This window comes from Camellia sinensis, chromosome 9 (assembly GCF_055761805.1).
Source record: "Camellia sinensis isolate YWXY chromosome 9, ASM5576180v1, whole genome shotgun sequence".
Taxonomy (NCBI): Eukaryota; Viridiplantae; Streptophyta; class Magnoliopsida; order Ericales; family Theaceae; genus Camellia; species Camellia sinensis.
The window spans coordinates 91,896,752-91,918,870 of record NC_138969.1 but is presented as its reverse complement, the minus strand read 5'-3'; the positions used below and the strand labels follow the sequence as shown (position 1 = coordinate 91,918,870).

At 35.8% G+C, this 22,119-nt stretch overlaps 1 protein-coding gene across 2 annotated transcripts; it reads right to left on the bottom strand.

Annotated features, from left to right (window-relative positions):
• Positions 1 to 1,326: 1,326 nt before the first annotated feature.
• Positions 1,327 to 21,577, bottom strand: LOC114294317 (putative casein kinase II subunit beta-4). 2 transcript variants are annotated; one of them, XM_082887289.1, is made up of 5 exons: positions 20,983 to 21,577; positions 7,347 to 7,565; positions 3,129 to 3,238; positions 2,854 to 3,019; positions 1,327 to 1,955 (listed from the first exon to the last, which is right to left on the bottom strand). In XM_082887289.1, exons 1-5 carry the CDS (start codon positions 21,200 to 21,202, stop codon positions 1,825 to 1,827), a joined length of 846 nt encoding a protein of 281 aa, XP_082743415.1. In that variant the 5' UTR covers positions 21,203 to 21,577; the 3' UTR covers positions 1,327 to 1,824. The 2 variants fall into 2 exon arrangements, with proteins under 2 accessions (XP_082743415.1, XP_082743416.1); XM_082887290.1 differs by having other exon boundaries at positions 1,327 to 2,675; positions 20,983 to 21,575.
• Between the last annotated feature and the right edge of the window lie 542 nt (positions 21,578 to 22,119).

Sequence of the window (22,119 nt, the reverse complement as noted above, 5' to 3'; positions counted from 1 at the left end):
AGTGATTTTTTATACAAGGACTTTTAGAAAATTTCATAGATTTTAGTTCTAACTAATTAATACAACCACACTAGTACACAAACAAACACACTTTATCTTACATTCTCAATCTAATACTACCACAATAATAATCTCCTCACTTAATCTCACCGTACTCGTAATCTCATCCAACCTAATCTACAAAACAAAAATAATCCTACACTATGGAGGGACTAGCAAAGCTTGAAAAGACATGAAATTATATCCAATCCCATGGGATTAATGGATAAAAGACTATTTTACCTGTTAGCCTATATGACTACAATAATGGAAGAAGGGTAATTATGAAATTTCATAGATTTAATCCCAATCAATTAATACTGCCACACTACTACACAAACAAACACACTTTATCTTACATTTCCAACTTAACACCACCACATTACTGAGCTCCTCATTCAATTCCACCGTACTCATAATCTCATCCAACCTAATCCGTCAAACAAACGTGGCCTAAAAGACTATGAATCCCCTTCCCTATTTTGCAAACAAACACCATTATAGTGGGTGCCACACCTATTCTAATCTAATTCCTTCCTCTATCACTCGAAACAAACGGGAATAGCTTTAGAAAAGGCAAGTGTGGAATTCCAAAGAACAGTTTTACGAGATTTACTGCAATTATGTGGCTATAAGTTACTATGGACTGTTCAAAACCAATAGATAAAAGAAAATTTAATATTATTAATTGATTTTCTAATTCAAAGATATATGCCAAACTATAATTCATTTCAGTTCTTATTTCTGTAATTAAGAGCGTAAAACTTCAATAGGGTCTTTTTTGAGTTTTTCTAAACTTGTGGCCTTTTATTTTATTTTAAATAACTTCTTTAGAGACTTAAATGCTTGAATTTAAATACTTTAAGGACTAAATAAATTCAATAGATAGTTTAAAGACCATATAGATTTTATCTTATATAGTTTAAAGACTAAATAGATTCAATTGAAAGTTTTATCTTATCATCGTGTATTGAGTACGAGCTGAGGTCAAGCAAGACTAATTTTCTAGCCAAAGTCAAGCTTGATTTTCAAGCTCGAGAAACAAATGAGCAAGCTTGAATAATGCAAAGCCTGGCTCATTTGCAGCCTTAATTGACAGCCTTTTTTCTTGGTTTTTAAGTAACACAAGGTGTAATATATTATTGAGTTTTCAACGAAGGCTTGAAACACAAGTGTATGAGACTACCAAACACAACATGAATTTACACATCACAACTTAAATTGGCCTATAATGAATGTCAATGCAACCAACACATTGGTGCGGAACAACACACGAAGAACATGACATGCATACAACAACAATATTATGAGAAGCAACCACCAAAAGTCGAAGAATACAGCTGTGCCTAACACGAAAGGCTTAAAATTTTCTAACTATATGACTTTAATCTCTACCTTCGAAACCAAATGGCCTCACCAGATTACATGGAGAAACACAGCCTCCAAACAGGGGCAAAACCATAGCCTTGAATCAATATCCTACCTTACCAGTATTCGAACATGAAAAAAAAAAAAAAATGAAAATAAAGATAAACCATTCTTGACTTTAAAAAACAAATCAGATTATACATGGTCGGTTAAATTCATGGATATATTTAAAGAGAAGTTTACTTGACAGATAGGCCAGATTTGATTTTTCATCAATTAATCACTTTTCATATATTTTGGAACTACTGCACCTTACCTCATTGTTAGAACCCCTGGTATATCGAGAGAAATAAAGTGAGAACCGCCAGTGGTACAAAATTGAGATCTCCATCAGCTGGGATTTCTAGCCGTCTGGCGTCATGGGTTGTGGACCTTGAAGCCGAATACTCTTGGAACATAACTCTGTGTTGCCTTTTGTGGTTTGAGATGCCCGTATGTAATAAAAAACAGGTGAGGAAATGTGGTTCCAAAACAAGCTCCATCAATATCTTGGCAAAGTGAAGGAAATCCATTATACAAGAAGTACAAACACTTCTAAGATGGTGGTGTATCCATGTAGGACACAAATACTCATCGAACACTTCAAAGCACATGTTAGTCACACATCCAAAGGTGTCTATTATTTTTAAAATGTGTTCAGGTTTGAACACGCTTTGGATACTTCGAGGGCACGTGTCTATTGTTAAGACATGAACGAAACACAATACAATTTGAACAAAATAACTTTGGGATACATGATTAAAAGAAATGAAATTTACACGTATTAATCCTTGTCTTCTGAAATTAGTCTTATGTTTAATTTTTTTTATTATCTTTGAAGATATTCATATATATAAGATATATAAAAAATATATAATAATCCAAAGTTATTTCGATGCCATAATGATGTGTACATGTGTTGTGTGCGTCTGTTTCTTAGAAGAAACCTATATATGCTAAGAACATAAAGGAAAATACTATCATTAGTGTCAGCAGGTTCAGTAGCATCCACCTTATTCTGATCTATTCATTCAGATAGAAGTTCAGAAATGGAAAACCAAAAAACAAAAACAAAAACAAAAACAAAAAAGAAGAAGTAATCATGCCTTGACAAAATGCTTGACTTTTTGGCTGGCCTTTAAGAAGAACCTTTCTGATCTCTTAATGGGCCTAGAATATGGCAGACCCAAACTAACCACCTTCCACTTACTCATCTTTCCCTATTAAATCTGAACCATAAGAACGTAATACTGATTGGGAAAACATAACAAGCAACAGAGAATACATCCCTATAAAAATGCAGCAATAGACACCAAAACAAAACAAAACAAAAGATGTGGAATGGAAAAAGGAAACATAAACAGCCAAAAGCACAACAAAAAAAAAATTGGTGAAATGCAAGGATACTGCCTTGATACTTGGATCGAGGGTAGTAAATATCTTCGCATTTGGGACAGTAAATTTTTACAGTACTCGAATGCGGAATATCTGATTGACCTACTGGAAGGCAGGGTTGTCCACAACAGTAAACCCTCGGGCATCTCCCAAAGTCGAAGTTTTTGTATTTGTCTAGCTGTAGATTATCATGATGACATCTTAACAATGACAATGAGAAATAAAAAAAAACAATAAATAATAAATAAATGAAGGAAAAGTAGAAACAACTTAGCTTAGAAACTTACCATTGTTGCCATTCCCTTGCTAGTCAATATGTATCGAACGTGTATCAAACCGTACAGCATTTCTGCTGCTGATTCAACCAATTCATTCTGTTCTTCAGTAAATGAGTCACCTGTGAATGTCCATACCGGGGTAAGAAACTGCTTATAAAAAATTCCCACACAACACATATAGTCCATCGATTAAAAAATAAAAAATAATAGTCCACTTTTGAAGATGCCATGAAATCATTTGATTACAAGGTTCATGCCACATCCTTACTCCGGGCAGAGTAATATCCATTGCGTAAATGTACAGGTATAATAGTTTCTCAAGGAAATTTTTAAAAAATAAATAAATCTAAATTCTATAATCCAAGCAATAATATCTTGCAACTTAGAGCAGCCTGGAGAAGATATTCACTTGCATTTAGAGCTATAATTAACCAGCAAACACATGAAATCCCATGAGTAATCTAAAAGGTTATGCAATGATGTTATGTGTGTTGGGTGTGTGTCTTGAATTCTGTGGACCCATATAATTAGTTGTTTTTTTACATGCATTTGGATTAGGGTTGGTTGAGACATGAATCCACTAGGAATCTAATATGTGTAGGGTTTTACTAATGCCTCATTTGGGAACATGAGATTTTAGCCTAAAAGTTAGAAAATTCTCTAAAAAAGTCGAAGAGTCAAAAATTCCTTCCCATCTACTCTACTTTTTGCACTTCTTTTTATAAAAAGCCAAAAAGTCATTCCCAAACACATTAGTTTTTTTCACCTCACATTTTAGCCAAGGACTTACTAAAAAGCCAATTGCCAAACCAGACCTAATTGTATGGGACTAAGCTTTCTTAGGTTTGCCTGCAAATCGCCTATGTAATTCTAATAGTATGCAAAACCAGAGAAGGTTAGGCTTGTAGAGAGGATGGAGTGGGTTTGTACTCTTCCATTGATGTAGTGGAATTTTCTCCCGGCCATGGACGTACGCAGGTTTGTGCCGAACCACATAAATCTGTGTCATTGTCTTTCTCTTTGGTGTGTGCATGGTGTGCTTCTATTTGCGCTCGAGAGATGTGCAAAAAATCCCAAAAGAGGTATCAAAACCGATGACTAACAATCTATGGATGGACTCTCTTGAAGCATCGATGTCAGTGGGCTTAGGCTTGCATAGAGACCCTCGATTGAGCAAGAAAATTCCTGGTGCACGTGATAAGGTTAGACTAGAGCAAGGTGGCTCTCGATGGAGTATGGTGGCTCATAATGGAGTGTGTGCAAGTGACCTTGGTCAGACTAGGTGTTGGAGAGTTTATAGATCAGGATTAAGGGGGAGTGAGTACGGTCAATGGTGAACCTACGAATGATGGATCAGACTCGGGGGCGAACAAGGTGAGGCCCGATGTTTGGGTCACACATGAGGGGAAGATTGTTAGAGAGCATGTGTGAAGGTTGAGCCCCACATCGGACAAACAGTAAAAGAATAAGAGGAGTAAAAGAAGTAGGTCTTAATACACATTAGATGGACTCTCCACTATGGGGTTTAAGCTTCTAAGTGAGTATGAGTTCAAACAATGTATGTTGGGCCCTAAAGTTATGCATCTGAACTCTAGAATTTCCCCTTGATGGATTGGGTTAGTCTCGCTATGCATTTGTGGGCTCCCAATAACCCCAACAATGGCTTTGAATAGAAAAAATCAAGAATTCCCCCATGAGTTGAGCACAATACCATGAACCAAAACCTTTGACTTCACCTACCCCACCGCACAATTAAAATCACCTTCAAACAAACAGCAAAACTGCCTCACCAGCACTGGTTATTTGAGGCCTTTCAAGAGAGATAGCCATCTGATTCCAACATGACTTAGGAAGGGCAAGCATTGTGGTTCGTCAAAAACTGTATTAAAAAGAAAAAAGATGCCTACAGCCAAGACATCCATCAAAACTAAATTTCAATTTCCCCTTGGTCAAGGAATCTAATAAGCCCAAGAGAAGGTCTTGGTAGTGATTGGTTATCCTGAAAATTTGTGAGTATTTTAAGAAAATAGTCAATTATAATATAGGGCAAACTTTACTTTACCTCCCTGTGATTTAAGTCATATGTGGTTTACCTCCCTAACATTTAGAAATGATCACATAACCCTCACGTGGTTTGTGGACCAAAGTGCACCGTCCACTTTTCCATTCAAGTTAACTGGCTGTGAGTTCCACACGCCCATGAAGAGAGTAGGTTTTATTTTAAGACCAAAATACCCCTTGCACATCTTCAAATTTGCAAAAGTATGCCATTCTTCTTCCTCATTCTCTCTCTATTATTCTCTTTCTATTCCTCAACTCCAACCCACTGTACCACACTTCCCTAACCTTGCCTGCCACTGCCACTCTCCCCCCACACCTCCCACCCCACCGCCTCTCTCCTTCCTCACCACTATGTCCCGTCTCCTCTCACTGATTTGCAGATTTGCAACACATAACTTCGCTGCACAGAGCATAGCCCCTTGATTTGCATGAACGCTACAAGTTCGCAAAACACATGCTATTGGTCCAAAGCAAATGCAACAATTCATTTTATAATTCAGATTCCTTCTCCATTAATATCATTGGCCATTTGTTATTGTATGTGTGTGTCTATATATATATGTATTTAAGTGTATATATATTTGTATCTCTTTGCACAGTTATATATATAGATGTATATATTTTTAATTTTTAATAAGATTAAATTATATACACTTTTTATCCATTACAATTGGTAATGGTGGTTGAATTGAATAGATTGATGGTGGCGATTTTTCAGTTTTGTTTTGGTAACACTGTTATTTGTTCATATACATAGTATATATATGTATATATATAATGTAATATGTGAAAAATGCTGGGTTTTCTAGTGTTTCGCATCAGCCAAAATTTTTTGAAGTTGAAATTGTTTGAGTTGGCAGGAGAAAGAAAATATGTGTGTATATATCTATATGTGTGTGTGTGTGTGTGTGTGTGTGTGTGTGTGCAAGTTTAATTCAAAAGAAAGAAGAGAAAGAAGACGACGGCATAAAGGTCAATTTGCATGTTCTGTTACCAGAAGTTAGCATGCGTTTTAATCCACAAACCACATGGGGGTTATGTGGTAATTTCAAAACAATAAGGGGTAATCAACACATGGCCCAAACTACAAGGGAGTATAATATATTTACTTAATTTACATAAATATAACTTTTGATAAGTAGAATATATCAACTTCAATATATTACTTAATATAACTTTTGATAAGTAGAATATATTTATTCAACTTGACATGCTGAAAGGGCACAACCTTTAAGCCGGAAGTATACAAATAGTTGAATTAACAGTCAAATAGTTGTTTCATCACATAAAACCATACGATAAATCTTGTATGCAATGCATCTCTTTGAGGAATCACATAGATGATAGATCACAATGATATTTCAAAATTTCAAACTATGGAGCATAGACATGGAGGACAAGTAACACAGCAAAGAAATGTTGACACGTCAATTTTCAAAAGATGTAGGACACAATACACCTAGGACCTGTTAAAATTTTATATTTTTATAAATTTATTATATATCAAATACATGAATAGTTTATTCAAAGGTAATAAAAATAAAAATAAAAGTAATATAACACTAATTAAAATTAAAGACATATATTCCATAATTTAACATAACAATTGCATCCGAAAAAATGCAAAAATGGTTGTAGAACATTCAAATACACATAATGTGTATTCATCTTATAAATGATTCAAAACGTTTTTAGAGTGCATGAGTTGAATTCCCAATTATGCAAAACATTGTTACTATGAACAGATACATCACGTCATGTTCGGAGAGTTCAAGAAGTGTTGTTAAACTGTATGTAAAGTGTCCGATAGTATGAATTTAAATTTTTAATTAAGAAACATTGAAGAAGTGTCGGACATTCTTTTAAGAGAATCCGCAGAATGTTGTGTCCAACACAATTGACCAACACTACATGCCTACATAAAAGTCTCCATGCTTATTAGATTGCAAGTATAGAAGATGCAGTTATAGAAAAGAGATCATTAATACTCTAAATCCCCAAGTAGCTTGCTCTAATTATCTGTCATAAAATTGGTTAGATCTAAATATATATATATATATAATATCAAAGAGGAAACTGAACTGTAGTATTCATATCTGCCAAAAACTATACTCTGGACGTACGTAGTTTGAAAGTAATTTGACTTGAACATATTGAAATACTTACCATGAGAGGATTCAACATCTAGAATTAGATCCAACGCATAATCATAATATGGAACTAGGCTGCTTAACCCACAAAGATTAAAATCATCTTGGATGTATTCATCATCAACTTCACAAAAAAATTCATTTCCTCGCAAATTGCAAAACCAAGAAATCCAAGATGTGTCATCCCCATCAGAACCACTAACATCAGATTCCTCACTGTCCGTCTCAGATTCCTCTGCAATATAGCAAACATGAGCACATTAATTTCACTGAACTGAGAGTGATTACATGTATTACAATTATGTGTATTTCTTAGGGGAGCATTTGTGCATTATATGTATAAACAGATTGCAAGAACTATTTTTTCCTAGTTGTGGCAAAAAAGAACAGAAGGCAAGAGGTTCAGGAAATCTTATATTATTCCAATTTATTCGCCATTTTTAACCTTTTTTTTTTTTTTTTGTAACTAAAAAGATTATATTCAAGAGGCACTAAGGGGTGCAGCCCATATACAAAAGAAAACATATCACAGCTGTATGTCAAAAACATATTCAAAAGATTCTACAGAGCACAAAAAGTGGTTCAATGATAGATTAACCACCTCCTACAAACCAACTATACAAAAGACACAAAAGTCTACTCTCTAATCTAAAAATTGGTGCTTCTTCTCCATCAAAAGTTATTCTATTCCTTTCTCCCCAAACTAACTACATCAAAGCCAAGGGGACCAAATACTATGCCTTCTTCCTCATCCTCTCACTCAAGCTGCTCTCCAAGTACAAATCAATTCCCTTATCGTCCCATCCCAGGTAACACACATTCCAAACTAAAGCTTGATTAAGAATAGCAAATTTGCAAATGCCCAAGCTCCCCTCTCTCAACAATGTACACACTGCATCCGCCAAATAATATTTAAACTCATCTACTATACCCCCTAAAGGAAATCACGCAACAACTCCTCCAATCACTCAACAACAAAAGGCGGCGGGATGGTAAAAACTGACACAAAGTTGGTTTGGAAAACTGGATAAGGTGCATTTAATCAGACTCAACCTAGCAACTTTGGGTGCCCAATTTATTGAATAATGTATTCTTGTTGGGCACACCAGCTCCTTAACCCTATTAGGCTCATTGAGTTGAAGCGCGTCTAGTGAAGGGACAAATAGAAGTGATTGACGGCCAAAAAGGCAAGTGATCACAGAATTTCCATAACCCGGCCCAGCAAAACAAAGTTTTATCAATCTAGTACAACGAAAAACCAATTAAATATCCAATTTGGCACAATACATACCGTGAAACAACTTGTTCAACCACAATTTTGGATCGCACCGATAAACTGGGGTGTATCCAAATTGGAGAGAGCAAAAACCTAGTTCAAACCAACCATTGATGTAACACCCCAAATAACACCACGTGCCATAGCCATATTTTTTTATTTTTTGGCATTGGAGTGTCCCAATCAAAGCCTGACTAATCCCCAGGGGTGTACAAGCACTCAACAAGGGGTTTCCCGCAAGTGCACCATGATTAATTCAAGAGTTTTTCCATAATCTGATGGCCCCAAGAAATTGTTAGTACCTAAGAGGTTTTGATCCCTGAACCTTGGAGGGAGCATACCCCCAAGACCTAAGGCCTTGCCACAAGGTCAACCCCTTGGGGTTACGTGCCATAGCCATATTAATTTCATCTTTTAATACCTTGAGTCAAATTAGTTATCTCATTACACAAAATAATTAATGTAAAGCTTAGACATGAATAGTTAAGATGAATTTTCTTGTCAACTATTAAGAGTTAAGAAGTAGTCACCTCTTGAATTTACAAAGCAAGTATGTACCACACTGTAAACATTTTTATGTGACACGATCGAATACTTACCCTAACTTAATTACCTTACATTACATTAGAAATAGTAATATAATTTATTAGGATCACAACTTAGAAGATTAATGTTAACAGGGTAGTTGTGTAATTGTCTACTTGTTACTTATTAGTATAAATATACCTAGTTAGAGAGGACAAACCAATTGATTAGGTTTTGTGCCTCCTTAATTCATCAATCTCTCTTATTCTCTATTCCATCATCTTCTTCTTTCTCTCTTAAATTTCTTCTTTTATTTTTAACTTAGTATCAGAGCACAGAAACCCTTTGTGTTTTCTTTGTTTTCATGTTTTTCTTCTGTTGTTTGAACATGTTAAAAAAATAAAAAAATTCCCAGCATGCTCAACTAGGGCTGGAGAGTACCCCCAAAAAAATCAAATTTTTTTGTGATATTATTTGCCTTTTTTTCGATTTTTTCTTTGTTTTTTAGAATTATGGATCGTTTTTTCGTAATCGCCCTTCAAGCCTATTTGTGCTTGATCTATGGCTTGGGCTCCCTTCCCTAGCCTGTTTGGTGCATCCCTTGGCTTCGTTTCCCACTTTTGAGGTATTTTTCGGCGGTTGTTGGGTCTTCTAGTTCTGTCGGGTGTGTTGTTCCCACTAGTTTTGGGTTGTTCTGCTGCTTACAGTTTCGTTTGGTGGAGATTTACTATTTTTGGGATGTTCCCTTCATCTCAATTTTCCATCTGGTTGTGTGGTCTTAACTCATGGCTGCAAAGGGTGTGCTTCCTGCAAGTAGTGAGACTAAAAATTTGGGCCTTAGTGTGACGCTTGGTGACAACTCTTCTCTTCAACTTACCTCTGTTAAATTGGATGGTACCAATTCCTTGGTGTGGTCCCGTTCTTTTCAGTTGGCTATTAGTGCCCGTGGCTTGTTGGGATACATCAAAGGCATTATTCAGGCTCCCACGAAGGATAGCCCAACCCATGACAAATGGAATAAGGTGAATGCCCTCATTATGACCTAGTTGCTAAATTCTATCCATTCCCATATTAGCCCTTTATTTTGATGGACACTGCTCATGAGATTTGGAATGCTACACATCAGATGTATTCCTAACGGAGTAATGATGCTTAGGCCTATGAACTGCGGAAAAAGATTCGGGATTTTGATAAAAAAGATAGATCTCTCGCTAAGTACTATTCAAAGTTGAGTGGCTTGTGGCAGGAACTTGACTATTATCAAAATTTCCAGACTGTGTGTTCCCAAGATGCTACTAAGTTTTAGCAGATGGTGTCCAAAGAGCATGTGCATGACTTCCCTGTTGGTCTTAACATGGAGTACGATCCAATTCGTATTCAGGTTCTTGGTCGTGATCTATTTCTTGTCGTGCGTAAGACTTAAGTTTATGTTCTACAAGAAGAAAGTAGTCGGAGTGCTATGGTTCATCAGCCTCTTCAAGATTGCTTTGCTTTGGCTGTTTCTTCTACACCTACTGATGGGAAATTGGGTCAGTCCAAGTCTGGGGAAAAAGGCTCCTCTAATGATTAGATTATTTGTGATTACTGCGAGAAAGAACGTCATGATCGGGACCATTGTTGGAAGTTGTATGGTCGTCCTAGTCAAGGATAAGGTGGTGGTCGAGATAACCGTGGTGGTATTGTTCGCTCTCATGCACATCTCTCAGTCGTCTACCACTACTTCGAGTGATCCTGTAGCACTTTCCCAAGACGAGTTACACACTCTCCGGCGTCTGATGGCTTGGCTTGATTCTTCTCCTGGCTACTGCTTCTGATCCTCCTTCCTCCAACTTTGCTTCCACAGGTATTCCTTATATTATTGATTATTGATTATTGACCCTCCTTCCTCCAACTTTGCTTCTGATCCTCATCATTTCCTTAGATTATTGATTATGGTGCTACAGATCACATGACAGGTTTGTCTCACCTTTTTCACTCTTACTCCCTTTGTTCCGGCAAGGATAACGTGAGAATTGCAGATGGGTTTTTATCCTGTGTCTCTAGGACAAACTCTATTCATTGTTCTCCTTTTATGTCTGTATCATCTGCTATACATGTCCTAATTTTCTCTACTAACTTACTCTCTGTTAGTGGTCTTACCATTTTAAATTGTTCCATAACTTTCTATCCTTCTCATTGTGTCTTTCAATAGCTAGATACGGGGAGAATGATTAACAGTGATAAAGCACGTGAGGGCTTATATTTTTTGGATGCTAAAGACTTTTCCACGAGACAAGCTTTTTAAACTACTGGCACTCTTGGACTTTCTCTTTTACATCAGTGGCATCAGCGTTTAAGGCACCCCCTATTTTTGTTTTAGGCAAACTTCTCCCTAGTTTAGTTAAGGATTGTCATAGGCATACTTTTCATTGTGATGCTTGTGAATTTGCAAAACATAAACGTTTTTGTTATCCTTCCATTAATAAAAGAAACTTGTGTCCCTTTATGGTTATTCATTTTGATGTATGGGATCCCTCTCTCGTGTTATGTCTGTGTCTGGTTATCGTTGGCTTGTCACTTTTATTGACTGTTATTCTCGTATTACTTGGATTTACATGCTTCGTACCAAAAGTGAAGTTTTCTCTTGTTTTAAAACATTCCATAAGATGGTTCATACTCAATTTGCCACTCTTATTAAAGTACTTTGGTGTGACAATGGCATTGAATATATTGATGGCGCATTTCGGGCGTGCCTCGAAGACCATGGTATCCTTTATCAAACCAGTTGTGTTGGTTACCCCGAACAAAATGGTGTTGCAAAACGGAAAGACTGTTATCCTTTTGATGTTGCTCGTGCTCTTATGTTCACAATGCAGGTTGCTAAACCATTCTGGGGTGATGCTGTCCTCATCACTGCTTATCTTATTAACCGAATGCCTTCTAGTGTTCTTCAGTTTCAATGCCCCTTCGACCTTCTGCCCTGCACTTCTGTGTCTCCTATCTCTCTTCCTCCTAAAGTGTTTGGTTGTATCTGTTTTGTTCATTCCTTTCGCATCACTCGGAGCAAACTGAATCCTAAGGTTGTATGCTGTGTTTTTCCTTGGTTATTCCCCTACCCAAAAAGGCTATAAGTGTTATGATCCTCACTCACATAAATTCTATGTTACTATGGATGTTACCTTTTGTGAGTCTGAATCCTTTTTTTCAAGTCAATCTCTTCAGAAAGAGGTTTCTATGGAAGAGATTGTTTCTTCTGATCCTATTGATGTTACCATTTGTGGTGAGGGAGAGATGCAAACTGAGTGTGTTCAGGGGGAGTCTAATAGGTTGGATGGATTAGATCTCAAGACTTACTCTCGACGACAAAAAGAACAGTCGTCTCATGTGCTGCCATGCCTATCAGCCATATCCAGATCCAGTTACTAATCCCTCTGTGGACCTTTCAGGTAATGAGTCCTTGGCCACTACTCCCATTCCTGTTGATGATCTCAATTTCCTATTGCTATTAGGAAAGGAGTTAAAACTTGTATTCAACATCCTATATCTAATTTTGTGTCATATGACTTCTTATCTCCATCATACCATGCATTTGTTTCGTCATTGTCCTCTATATCTATTCTGCAGGGCCGGAACGAAGCATTCAATGATCCTAAGTGGAAAGAAGTCATGGCAGAGGAGATGAGAGCTCTGAGTAAGAATGGCACTTGTGAGTTAGTTTCTCTACCATCGAGAAAAGGACCTGTGGGTTGCAAATGGGTGTTCACCATTAAGCAGAAAACAGATGGAACCATTGAGAGATATAAGGCAAGACTTGTTGCTAAAGGGTTTACTCAGACTTATGGCATTGACTATTAGGAAACCTTTGCTCCAATGGCTAAGATGAATTCTATCCGTGTCCTACTTTTGTGTGCAGTAAATCTTGGGTGGCCATTGCAACAATTGGATGTACAAAATGCTTTCTTCCATGGTGATCTAGAAGAAGTGTATACGGATGTTCCTCCTGGTTTTTCCTCCCCAACGACTAATGGGAAGGTCTTTCAGTTAAAGAATCAAAGCTCGACTTTCCAAGGAATTTGAAATTAAAAACCTTGCGTCTTTACAGTACTTCCTCGGGATTGAGATTGCTAGATCAAAGGGCATGTTTGTCTCACACAGAGAGTACATCTTAGACCTACTTGCGGAAGTAAGGGTGTTGAGGTGTAGACCGGCAGATTCTCCTATTGAGGCCAATCACAAACTTAGCAGTAGTGATGGAGATTGTATTGACAAAGGAAAATATCAAGACTTGTGTGGAGATTAATATACCTTTCTCATACTAGGCTAGATATTGCATATGCTATGGGTGTGGTAAGCTAATTCATGCATGATCGTCAAACAGGTCATTTGGATGCAGTTAACTAAATCTTGAGGTATCTAAAATCAGCACCAGGAAAATGGATCTTGTTCTCTAATCATGGTCACTTGAGGTTGGAGGCCTTCACTAATGCAGATTGGGCTGGTGCAGTTGATGACAAGATGTCTACTTTAGGTTATTGTACCTTTGTGGAGGGAATCTAGTGACTTCGCGAAGTAAAAAGCAAGCAATTGTAGCCAGATCGAGTGCAGAAGCAGAATATCGAGGCATGGCAAATGGCAATTGTGAACTTATGTGACTTTAAGTTTTATTGACTGATTTGGAATTGATAAGTAGTGAGCATATGAGATTGATTGTGATAATAAGGTTGCTATTAACATTGCCCATAATCTAGTTAGAACTAAGCACGTTGAGATTGACAGACATTTTATCAAGGATTGTCTACTTGTTACTTATTAGTATAAATATACCTAGTTAGAGAGGACAAACCAATTGATTAGGTTTCGTCCCTTCTTAATGCAACAGTCTCTCTTATTCTCTATTCCATCATCTTCTTCTTTCCCTCAAATTTCTTTTATTTTTAACTATTAATACAACAGCTAGAGAACTTAATAAGTGTATGTGTTAAGAATAGAGAATTTAGAAGCAAAGAGCATGTTTCAATAAAGAATTTAAGAACACAAATACTTAAAGAACATTAGGAGTCAAGGAAATGATTTTGAACGTGAATTGAAGCACTATAAGAAATCCTAAAGCTTAATCAAGATGCTTAATGACTTTGGTCTAATGCGTAGAGTTTTTTCATACAATGTACCAAAACTTAATCGGGATTAACGGCAATTAAGTGTGATTAATTATCCTTAGGCCTCGTTTGGAAGCAGACTATTTTAGTAACTTTTTGGTTTTTTGATTAAAATATGAGGTAAAAAAAACTAGTATGTTTGGAATGATTTTTTGATTTTTTATAAAAAGACGTGCAAAAAATAGAGAGAAAAGAGAATCTTTGACTTTTTGGTATAGGTTATAGGCTTTTTGGTTTTTTTAATAACTTTTTAGCTTTTAGGCTAAACAAGCACTTGCAAAATGAGGCCTTAATTAGGATTAGTTATGTTAATGATGATTAACAACTAAACTTGATTAATTAGAACTAGCCTTGATTAATTAAAGTAATGGAAGAGATTAACAAAAGATAGGACAAGCAGGCGCATAGGTGAAGCATACACCTCAAGGGTTTGGATTTACCTAAGGGAGACAAGTGTCTCCATGCCAAACAAAACATAGAAAAATAGAGATAAAGATGGAAAAAGTTGCTGGAATTCTCAGAAAATTTGTAGAGGAGATAGATGAGATAGAAGAAGAAGGACAACAACAAAATGGGAGCTTCAATCTTAGTCCAAAAATTAAGCAAAAGCCACCACAAGGTAAGGTTTTCAACCCACTTTCACATAATACATATTTTAATCCCAAAAAAAAAAAAAAAAAAAAAAAACAAAAAAAGACTTTGGTTGAGTTTGAATAAAGATTAAATGGAAGAGATGGAAGGAAAATGGAATAGAAGCTAGGATAGGAAAGATTTGGGTGAAATCCACCATTTTGCATGATTTAATGAAAGAGTGTTGTTTAGAATCTTGAAACTAAGTATCCTACAACAATTTCATATGTTTCGTATTGAAAAGTATCATGTTTCAATGTTTTGAATTGAAGGAACTAGGAAGAAATAAAAAGGAACAAAATTAGGAAAGAAATTAGCATGAAATGGTTAAGAAACTGAGCAACCTTCATTAATTTAATCATATCTCTATGTATATTTGAAATTTGGGTGTGAGACCACCATCATTAGAAACTAGACTTCTAGAGCTTCAATTTAGACTCAAGAATTGCACCAAAACTGAGTCCAAATAAGGGAGATATGCCCATTTGAAGTTGGATCGAAAAACCAGTCGTGGACCTCCACAGGTGCAGCCCGACGTGCGGCCAGACCTTCGAGGGGACTGCAGTAATCCGCACATGCCCAGAGGCCCCACACGTGCGGCCAACAGAGCATTTGATCTGTTGTGCTCCTTTTTCACCTTTTCGACTCACCGGGCCTCATTTCACCTAATCAAAATATGAAATGAACTTAAACAACACTTGAAAATTAACTAAAAAGAGTGTGGTCAACGGAATGAATTGAACTTAAGCTAGCAGACACTCGAATTAGAACCAAAAAGAGAAGTATTACATCGCCTCAGACCATATTTTATTGAATGCTTGTATTGTACTTGTGTAGGTTGCGTCTTTCAAAGTCACCCCCTTTCTTAAGAGCCACTGGTGAGTGGTATTATTTCAAAGTTAGCATGCAATCAAGTTGATAGGAAATTGTTTTTGGTAGCTAAACCCAAAAACAAAAACACAAGAAAATCCATTTGGTGTAGAATTTCTAAATACGGTGAATATGCGTTTGGTGATGAGTATATAATAATTTGGTTTCTGCTTCTTTTGGTAAGAAATATGTAATGATCTTCCAGTAAGCAAGATGTACAAGTCTTCCATCGGTATAACGGTAAGTTGCCTGTCACACGTTGGCACAGCCGCTAATCAGTGTTTGATACAATTCCTGTTAGGTTGATCATTGCCTCTGACTCTGATTAGCTGCTGGAAGCACTCATTTAGAGTTATTGACTTGGCTACCTTAATTGGATTAATTTTTTTTTCTTTCTTTTTTTATCATTTATCTGTGCTGAAAACTGTTTTCTTTAATTGCAATCTCTTTTGGGCAAAAATTACAGTTGAACAGAATGGCTTGCTGGATGTTGGAACCTATCAGCCACCACTCTATGCCTAGTGCTGTGACCCACAATGAACAAGCTAAATGGATGTGCAAGCCTGTCAACCAACACACTATGCCTAGTGCTATAACCCACAATGAATATTGCCAACAATTCCTCCACTGATAAATGGTTTTCTTCAAGCTAAATAAGTTATCTCTTTTTCAATTCATCAGCAAGACTCACGAAAGTAGAAACATCCCTGCGGAGATCATATTTTGTTTCCGAATATCCATGGACTAAGAGGTAACTGCATTCATAACCCGCTAATTTAGATATTCTTTGTTGCTGCTTTTCAAGGAAGATGTTGTATCCGGTTAGTTCGCTCACCATTAACATTAACAAGTCCAACAAGTCATTATCTGAGTCACTAGAATCAGTTGAACGCATCTCTAATTGCATCTGATGACATTTTATCTATATACGTAATAAAGCAAGCAATATGAACTTCAATGAGAACAAAGCAAGTATACCGCCAATTTAAGACTCACAGGTGGTTGAGTAATTATACAACATAAGATTGTTACCAACTACAGCAACTCAACCTTCAAAGAAACAAGTAAAGCCAAAGGTTAATAGTTGATATGGTTTCTGGTGTGACCACTTACTCTGGTATTCAAGATCCATCAATGACTATTTCACCTAGAGTATTACACAACCAATCAATATTATACAATCTAGTGGGTTTGATAAACCTTGGGTTGGGTATACACTTTAGACTACTTCCAGCAATTGTGTGTTCCAAAACATCAGGACCCTAACAAAGCAAAATAATGCAAGATCAGGTTTCACCCACCAAAATTGCACTGCTATCCTGCAGTGCATATTAGTTTTATTTCGTGAAAAACATAATGAACCTAAGTGCAAGATAGCTTATAAAAAAAAATAAAAAATAAATAAATCAAGTTTGTGACCAATTACAATCTGTTGGCAGGGGTTGTTTCGAACCATTTAGTACTCCTGTATCCAGGTATCATTGAGTTTTTTGGGGTTCAATTGCATGAATCCTTCTATGTCATTTAGGTTCCATTATGATATGGTTAAAGTTAAAAAATAACTAAATAAAATAAGAGGGTTCAATTGCATGAATCATTCCCCTTAAAAGAGTGATACAGAAACATAGATAATTTTTTTTTAAACCGAGAACTTAGCCTAGGCAGGGTCCCTTGGACCCACCCCAGGAATGTAAACTTGATGGTCAAAGGCCAACCTAAGCCTATGAACCGGGCAAATGAGAGAAGAGACAAACCTCATACCTATTGGATTCCGGGCAACTGAAACATATACAGACTACAGTTGAGGAGGTGATTAACCATGCCAAGCTAAAAGTAATTGTTGGATTGGCAATTGTTTGCTTTTTGTATAGTTGCATTGAAGGATGGCCACTAAACTTGTAAAGGTTCTTTTAAGATCACTTATGGCTCAACTGCACAAGAATCTTATGGATAAACAATATACTCTACAGATCTACATAATCGCATAAATTTAAAGAGATCATACCTTAGACACAAAAAAGAAACTCAAAACTATTCATCTACAAAAACTCAGTACCATAAAAAATGTAAATACGGAAAAAAGAGTTCTAGTTCACCTTGAAACTCTACAAATCTAAATGAAAACCCAACAAAAATTAAAAATAAATCATACAATTAATTTGAGGATATCACCCTTAAACCCAAAAAACTAATATATCCTACAATCACTATTGCATCCCATGTCACCCTAGGTCTTCTCCTCCCCCTAAAATCACTATTTATGGTGATCCTATCACTCTTCCTTTCCATTGCATCTATATGTCTTCGTTGTACATAACCAAACCATCTTAACGTGTTTTCTCTCAAATTATCTTCACTAGGTGCTACTACAAACCATTTCACGAACATAATCATTTATAATTTTAGCTTTTCTAGTCTTATCACACATCCAGTTGAACATTCTAATCTGAACTACACTCATTTTATGCACATGTTTCTTAATTGCTCAACACTGTCCGTGAAGCATCACTAGCCTTACAGATGTTCTATAAAATTTTCCTTTCAATTTTATTGGTATTTCGTTGATCACATAATATGCCAAACACACTCCTCCACTTGCCACCCTATTTTGATTCTAAGAATCAGATCATCTCCAAACTCACCATCCTTATTAATAATCGAATCTAGGTAATAAAAAAATGTTCAATATTTATTATCTCCTAATTTTCAATCTTCACTTCTCCATTATTTTCCACTTCTACTATTGCTAAAGTTACATTCCATACATTCACTTTTTTTTCTACTAATTTCAAACCCTTTTTGACTGAAGTGCTCCTTTCCAAATTTCTAATTTAGTGTCAATTCCTTCCTTAGTTGCATTGAATCTTCCATAATGATATCATCAATGAACAACATACAACATGAGACATCACCGTGAATGTATTTAGTTAATATATCCATTACTAAGGCAAATAAGCAAGTTGACCATTCATGGAACCCTACAGTGACAGGGAATTCATTAGTTTCACTTGCAAGTGATCTAACATTTGGCAAAAACAAACAATATTTAAAAAGAGAGAGAAATCAATTATATTTGGCAGAGAGGGATTTTCAGTAAGTTGATAAACTAGGTGGATATATCAAATATATTCTTTCTTTTTCATGAATGCAACATCCTTGTTTTTGCCATTTCTTTGGCCAAGTTGCAACAATTGGATTATATATTTCATATGAACACGCAGAGAAAAAAAAAAAAAAAGTTACATGGAACTTTAAGATTGATTTGCCTTGTTTATATAGCTCTACATGCAATGAATCTAGACCTATAAAGCTTTACATACAATCTGTAAGTCATTTTATAGAGGTATTTGTCCTATGGAGGTTCAGTTTGAGGGGAACAAGATAAAATATAAGGGGCAAACTGGTCAAAGCAATTGTATGCTCCCACGTATACAACTTAGAATCTAGAATTTCAACTCAACAAAAAACGTTTTAAAAGAGATATTTCATAGTTTCAAAAGGAAAGGTTTATATGAATCTTAGGGTGCTTTTGGTAACAGGCTATTTTAGTAACTTTTTGAATTTTTATGAAAGATATGTAGAAAAGCAGAGAGAGTGATGTGACAACTTATAGTGATTTTTTGGCTCTTTGGTTAAAATATGTAATCCTCAAATGAGGCCTTAGTCCACATCACAGTTAGTATTTCATAAAAATAAAAATAAATTAAAAAATACTTTTTAGGCCATCTCCAATCCTTCATTAGATTTTTTATCAAATTTAAATTTGATGAAAAACTGATGAAAATGGTACTCTAACAGTTTCATCAATTTGGTATCAAATGAAGGAAGCAGTACTTTTTTCATCAAATGAAGGGAGCATTTATCCTTTCATCAAATTTGTAGGTGACTGTTGGGCCAGACGTCTGCCCAGACATCCCCCCAGACAACTAGTTTTTGGATGAATTTGATGAAAATTTACTCTAGACAGACGACCAGACAGATTTGATTGAAGAGTCGGAGTGCATCGTATCAAATCAAACTTTCACTCAAATTTGATGAAATATCTGATGAATGATTGAAGATACTCTTAGATGTGAGCTTTATCACATAAATAGAGGGAGATTGAAAATCATATGTTATGTTTAAAAATATTGGATGGGCTAGACGGATATCTAGAAAACAATGGTTAAAAAAACAATTGTCAACATGAGCCTCGCTTCAATGAAGCCCGCACCTCGACTCGATGAAGCCCACACCTCGCCTTAATAAGCTTGCACCTGGGCCTCGAGAAATCTTGGAGCGTCAATGCGCCTATCGCCTTTAATAATACTAAGGTAAGTTGTCATTTAGTTGTCTTTCTTTCTACTAACTAGTATGAGATGCATACACTTATTAAAATTTTCTATGGTTTTAAAAATAAAAATAAAAAGAAGGTAAATACTAACAAGTGTCCCTTAGACATTGTTTAGTATCAAGATTAGGAAGAAAAGTAATTTAGAAATGGAGAAAAGGTTAAAAAGAGTTTTGAAACCAATAAAAAGTTCTTTAAAATCATTGAAAATGTTGTGTTCTTCCCTTTTTTTAATCTTTTTTTCTTATGCCCCACGGGCAATTATACCAAGACCCACAAAATAAATCTCAAGCATTACTGAATTCTTCATTCTACACCTTTTAGATAATATTAATTCCATGCATAGCAGGGGTTAGGGAGCAAATGGACAGTTCTTCACCAAGTTTCTTCATTCCCATTACCATCAATAAAATAAAATAGCCAATGACTTTGCACCCAAACATTAATCACCCTCATCCTATAACCCACCAAACCTATAAAGAATCACAAACTTCTAAGGGCATCCCCAACCCTTGACTCAAAACATATATCAAATCTATATTTGACTAAAAATCACACAACAAAATTTCTCAACTCCTCACTCAAAACTTATATCAATTTGAGTTTTACCCAAATCAAGGGAGATTCAAATTTGTATTCCAAGTTTACAATACCAAATTTACAACTTTGCCATTTACTGAAGCTTTACTCAAATGTATACTTTAAATCTGAGTTTGTCAGTCCATTGGAGTGTTTCATATCCAACAAAGCATTTAAACACAATACATGCATAAACACACAGACTATCCTACATATCTCAACAAAACATATTACCATAAAACTCATAATCATGATTCACTAATATAAGTAGAAAATGGAAAATAATAAGAAAACACAACCAACCAACCATCAGAGCATTTGTTCTTAGCAGATGTACAAGTGGACGGCAGAGACACTCTCTCTTTGTCCTTGCTGTTGTTGTTACTGTTCAAGCCCCTCGAAGTCAACGGTGGCGATTTTTGCAGCTGCTTATCTAACGCGTCGTTCATACGCTTCCGATCCAACGGCTCACCAACGATCTCCGACTTCCAAGATCCACCTCCGCCTCCTCCTCGATCTCTATACATATTCGCTGTATCTATGAATATATATATATATATATTATTTTGAGAATTAGAGTTCTGGTTCGAGAATTTGAAGCTTCTGATCGAACATTGCGTTAGTAGGGTCTATGAAAACCCTAGATTTTGGAGAGTGAAGAGAAATCGGAACAAAGAAGGATTAGATTTGCATGGAAGATTGAGAAAAGTAGAGTGTAGATTTCGATAGAATGGTTAAAACCTGGGTTTCGTCTAGAGGAAGAGAACACGAGTTCCTCTAGGCGCGCGCGCTCTCTGTCCCTCTCTCTCTCTCTCTCTCTCTCTCTCTCTCTCTCGTTTTTTTAATTTTCTGTCTTTCTTTTTTTTTCATTTCTTCTTGAAAAAAAAAAAAAATTAAAAAGTAAAAGTTTGAATCATACAACAAAATAAATTATAAATTTTTTATTTTATTAATTTAAATTTTAACATTTTAATTTAGTTTCAATCTAATTCATATATTTATTTTCGTTAAATAAAGTTAACGAAAAATTAGTATTTTAGTTACCCGCTATGAAACCTGCATCGATGATCCAAACCATCCAATGAATAAGGTTCCGTGGTTGTCCCATGGTGGCCCAACAACACCATACAGTCTAATATGGACTGAAGAGAAACCACCCGTTTTCAAATTATCATAAATATGCGGGTGTAATTTTTGCTATAGAATAGAGTGTTCAATGGTTGAAAAAGGTTGTCTAGCAATTTAGTTCTACAAAACAAAGAACACTATGAGAGCTGCCCGACAAAGGTTTGATCAAAAAATCACTCAAATGTTAAAGTCAGAAACTTAGAGAGAATGAAGAGAGCAAATGTTGAGAGGATGGCCTCGTTTGGAAAGTTGGTTATTCTAGTATGCTATTTTAATTTTTGGTTATTTTAGTAGGCTAAAATAGTTATGTTTGAGA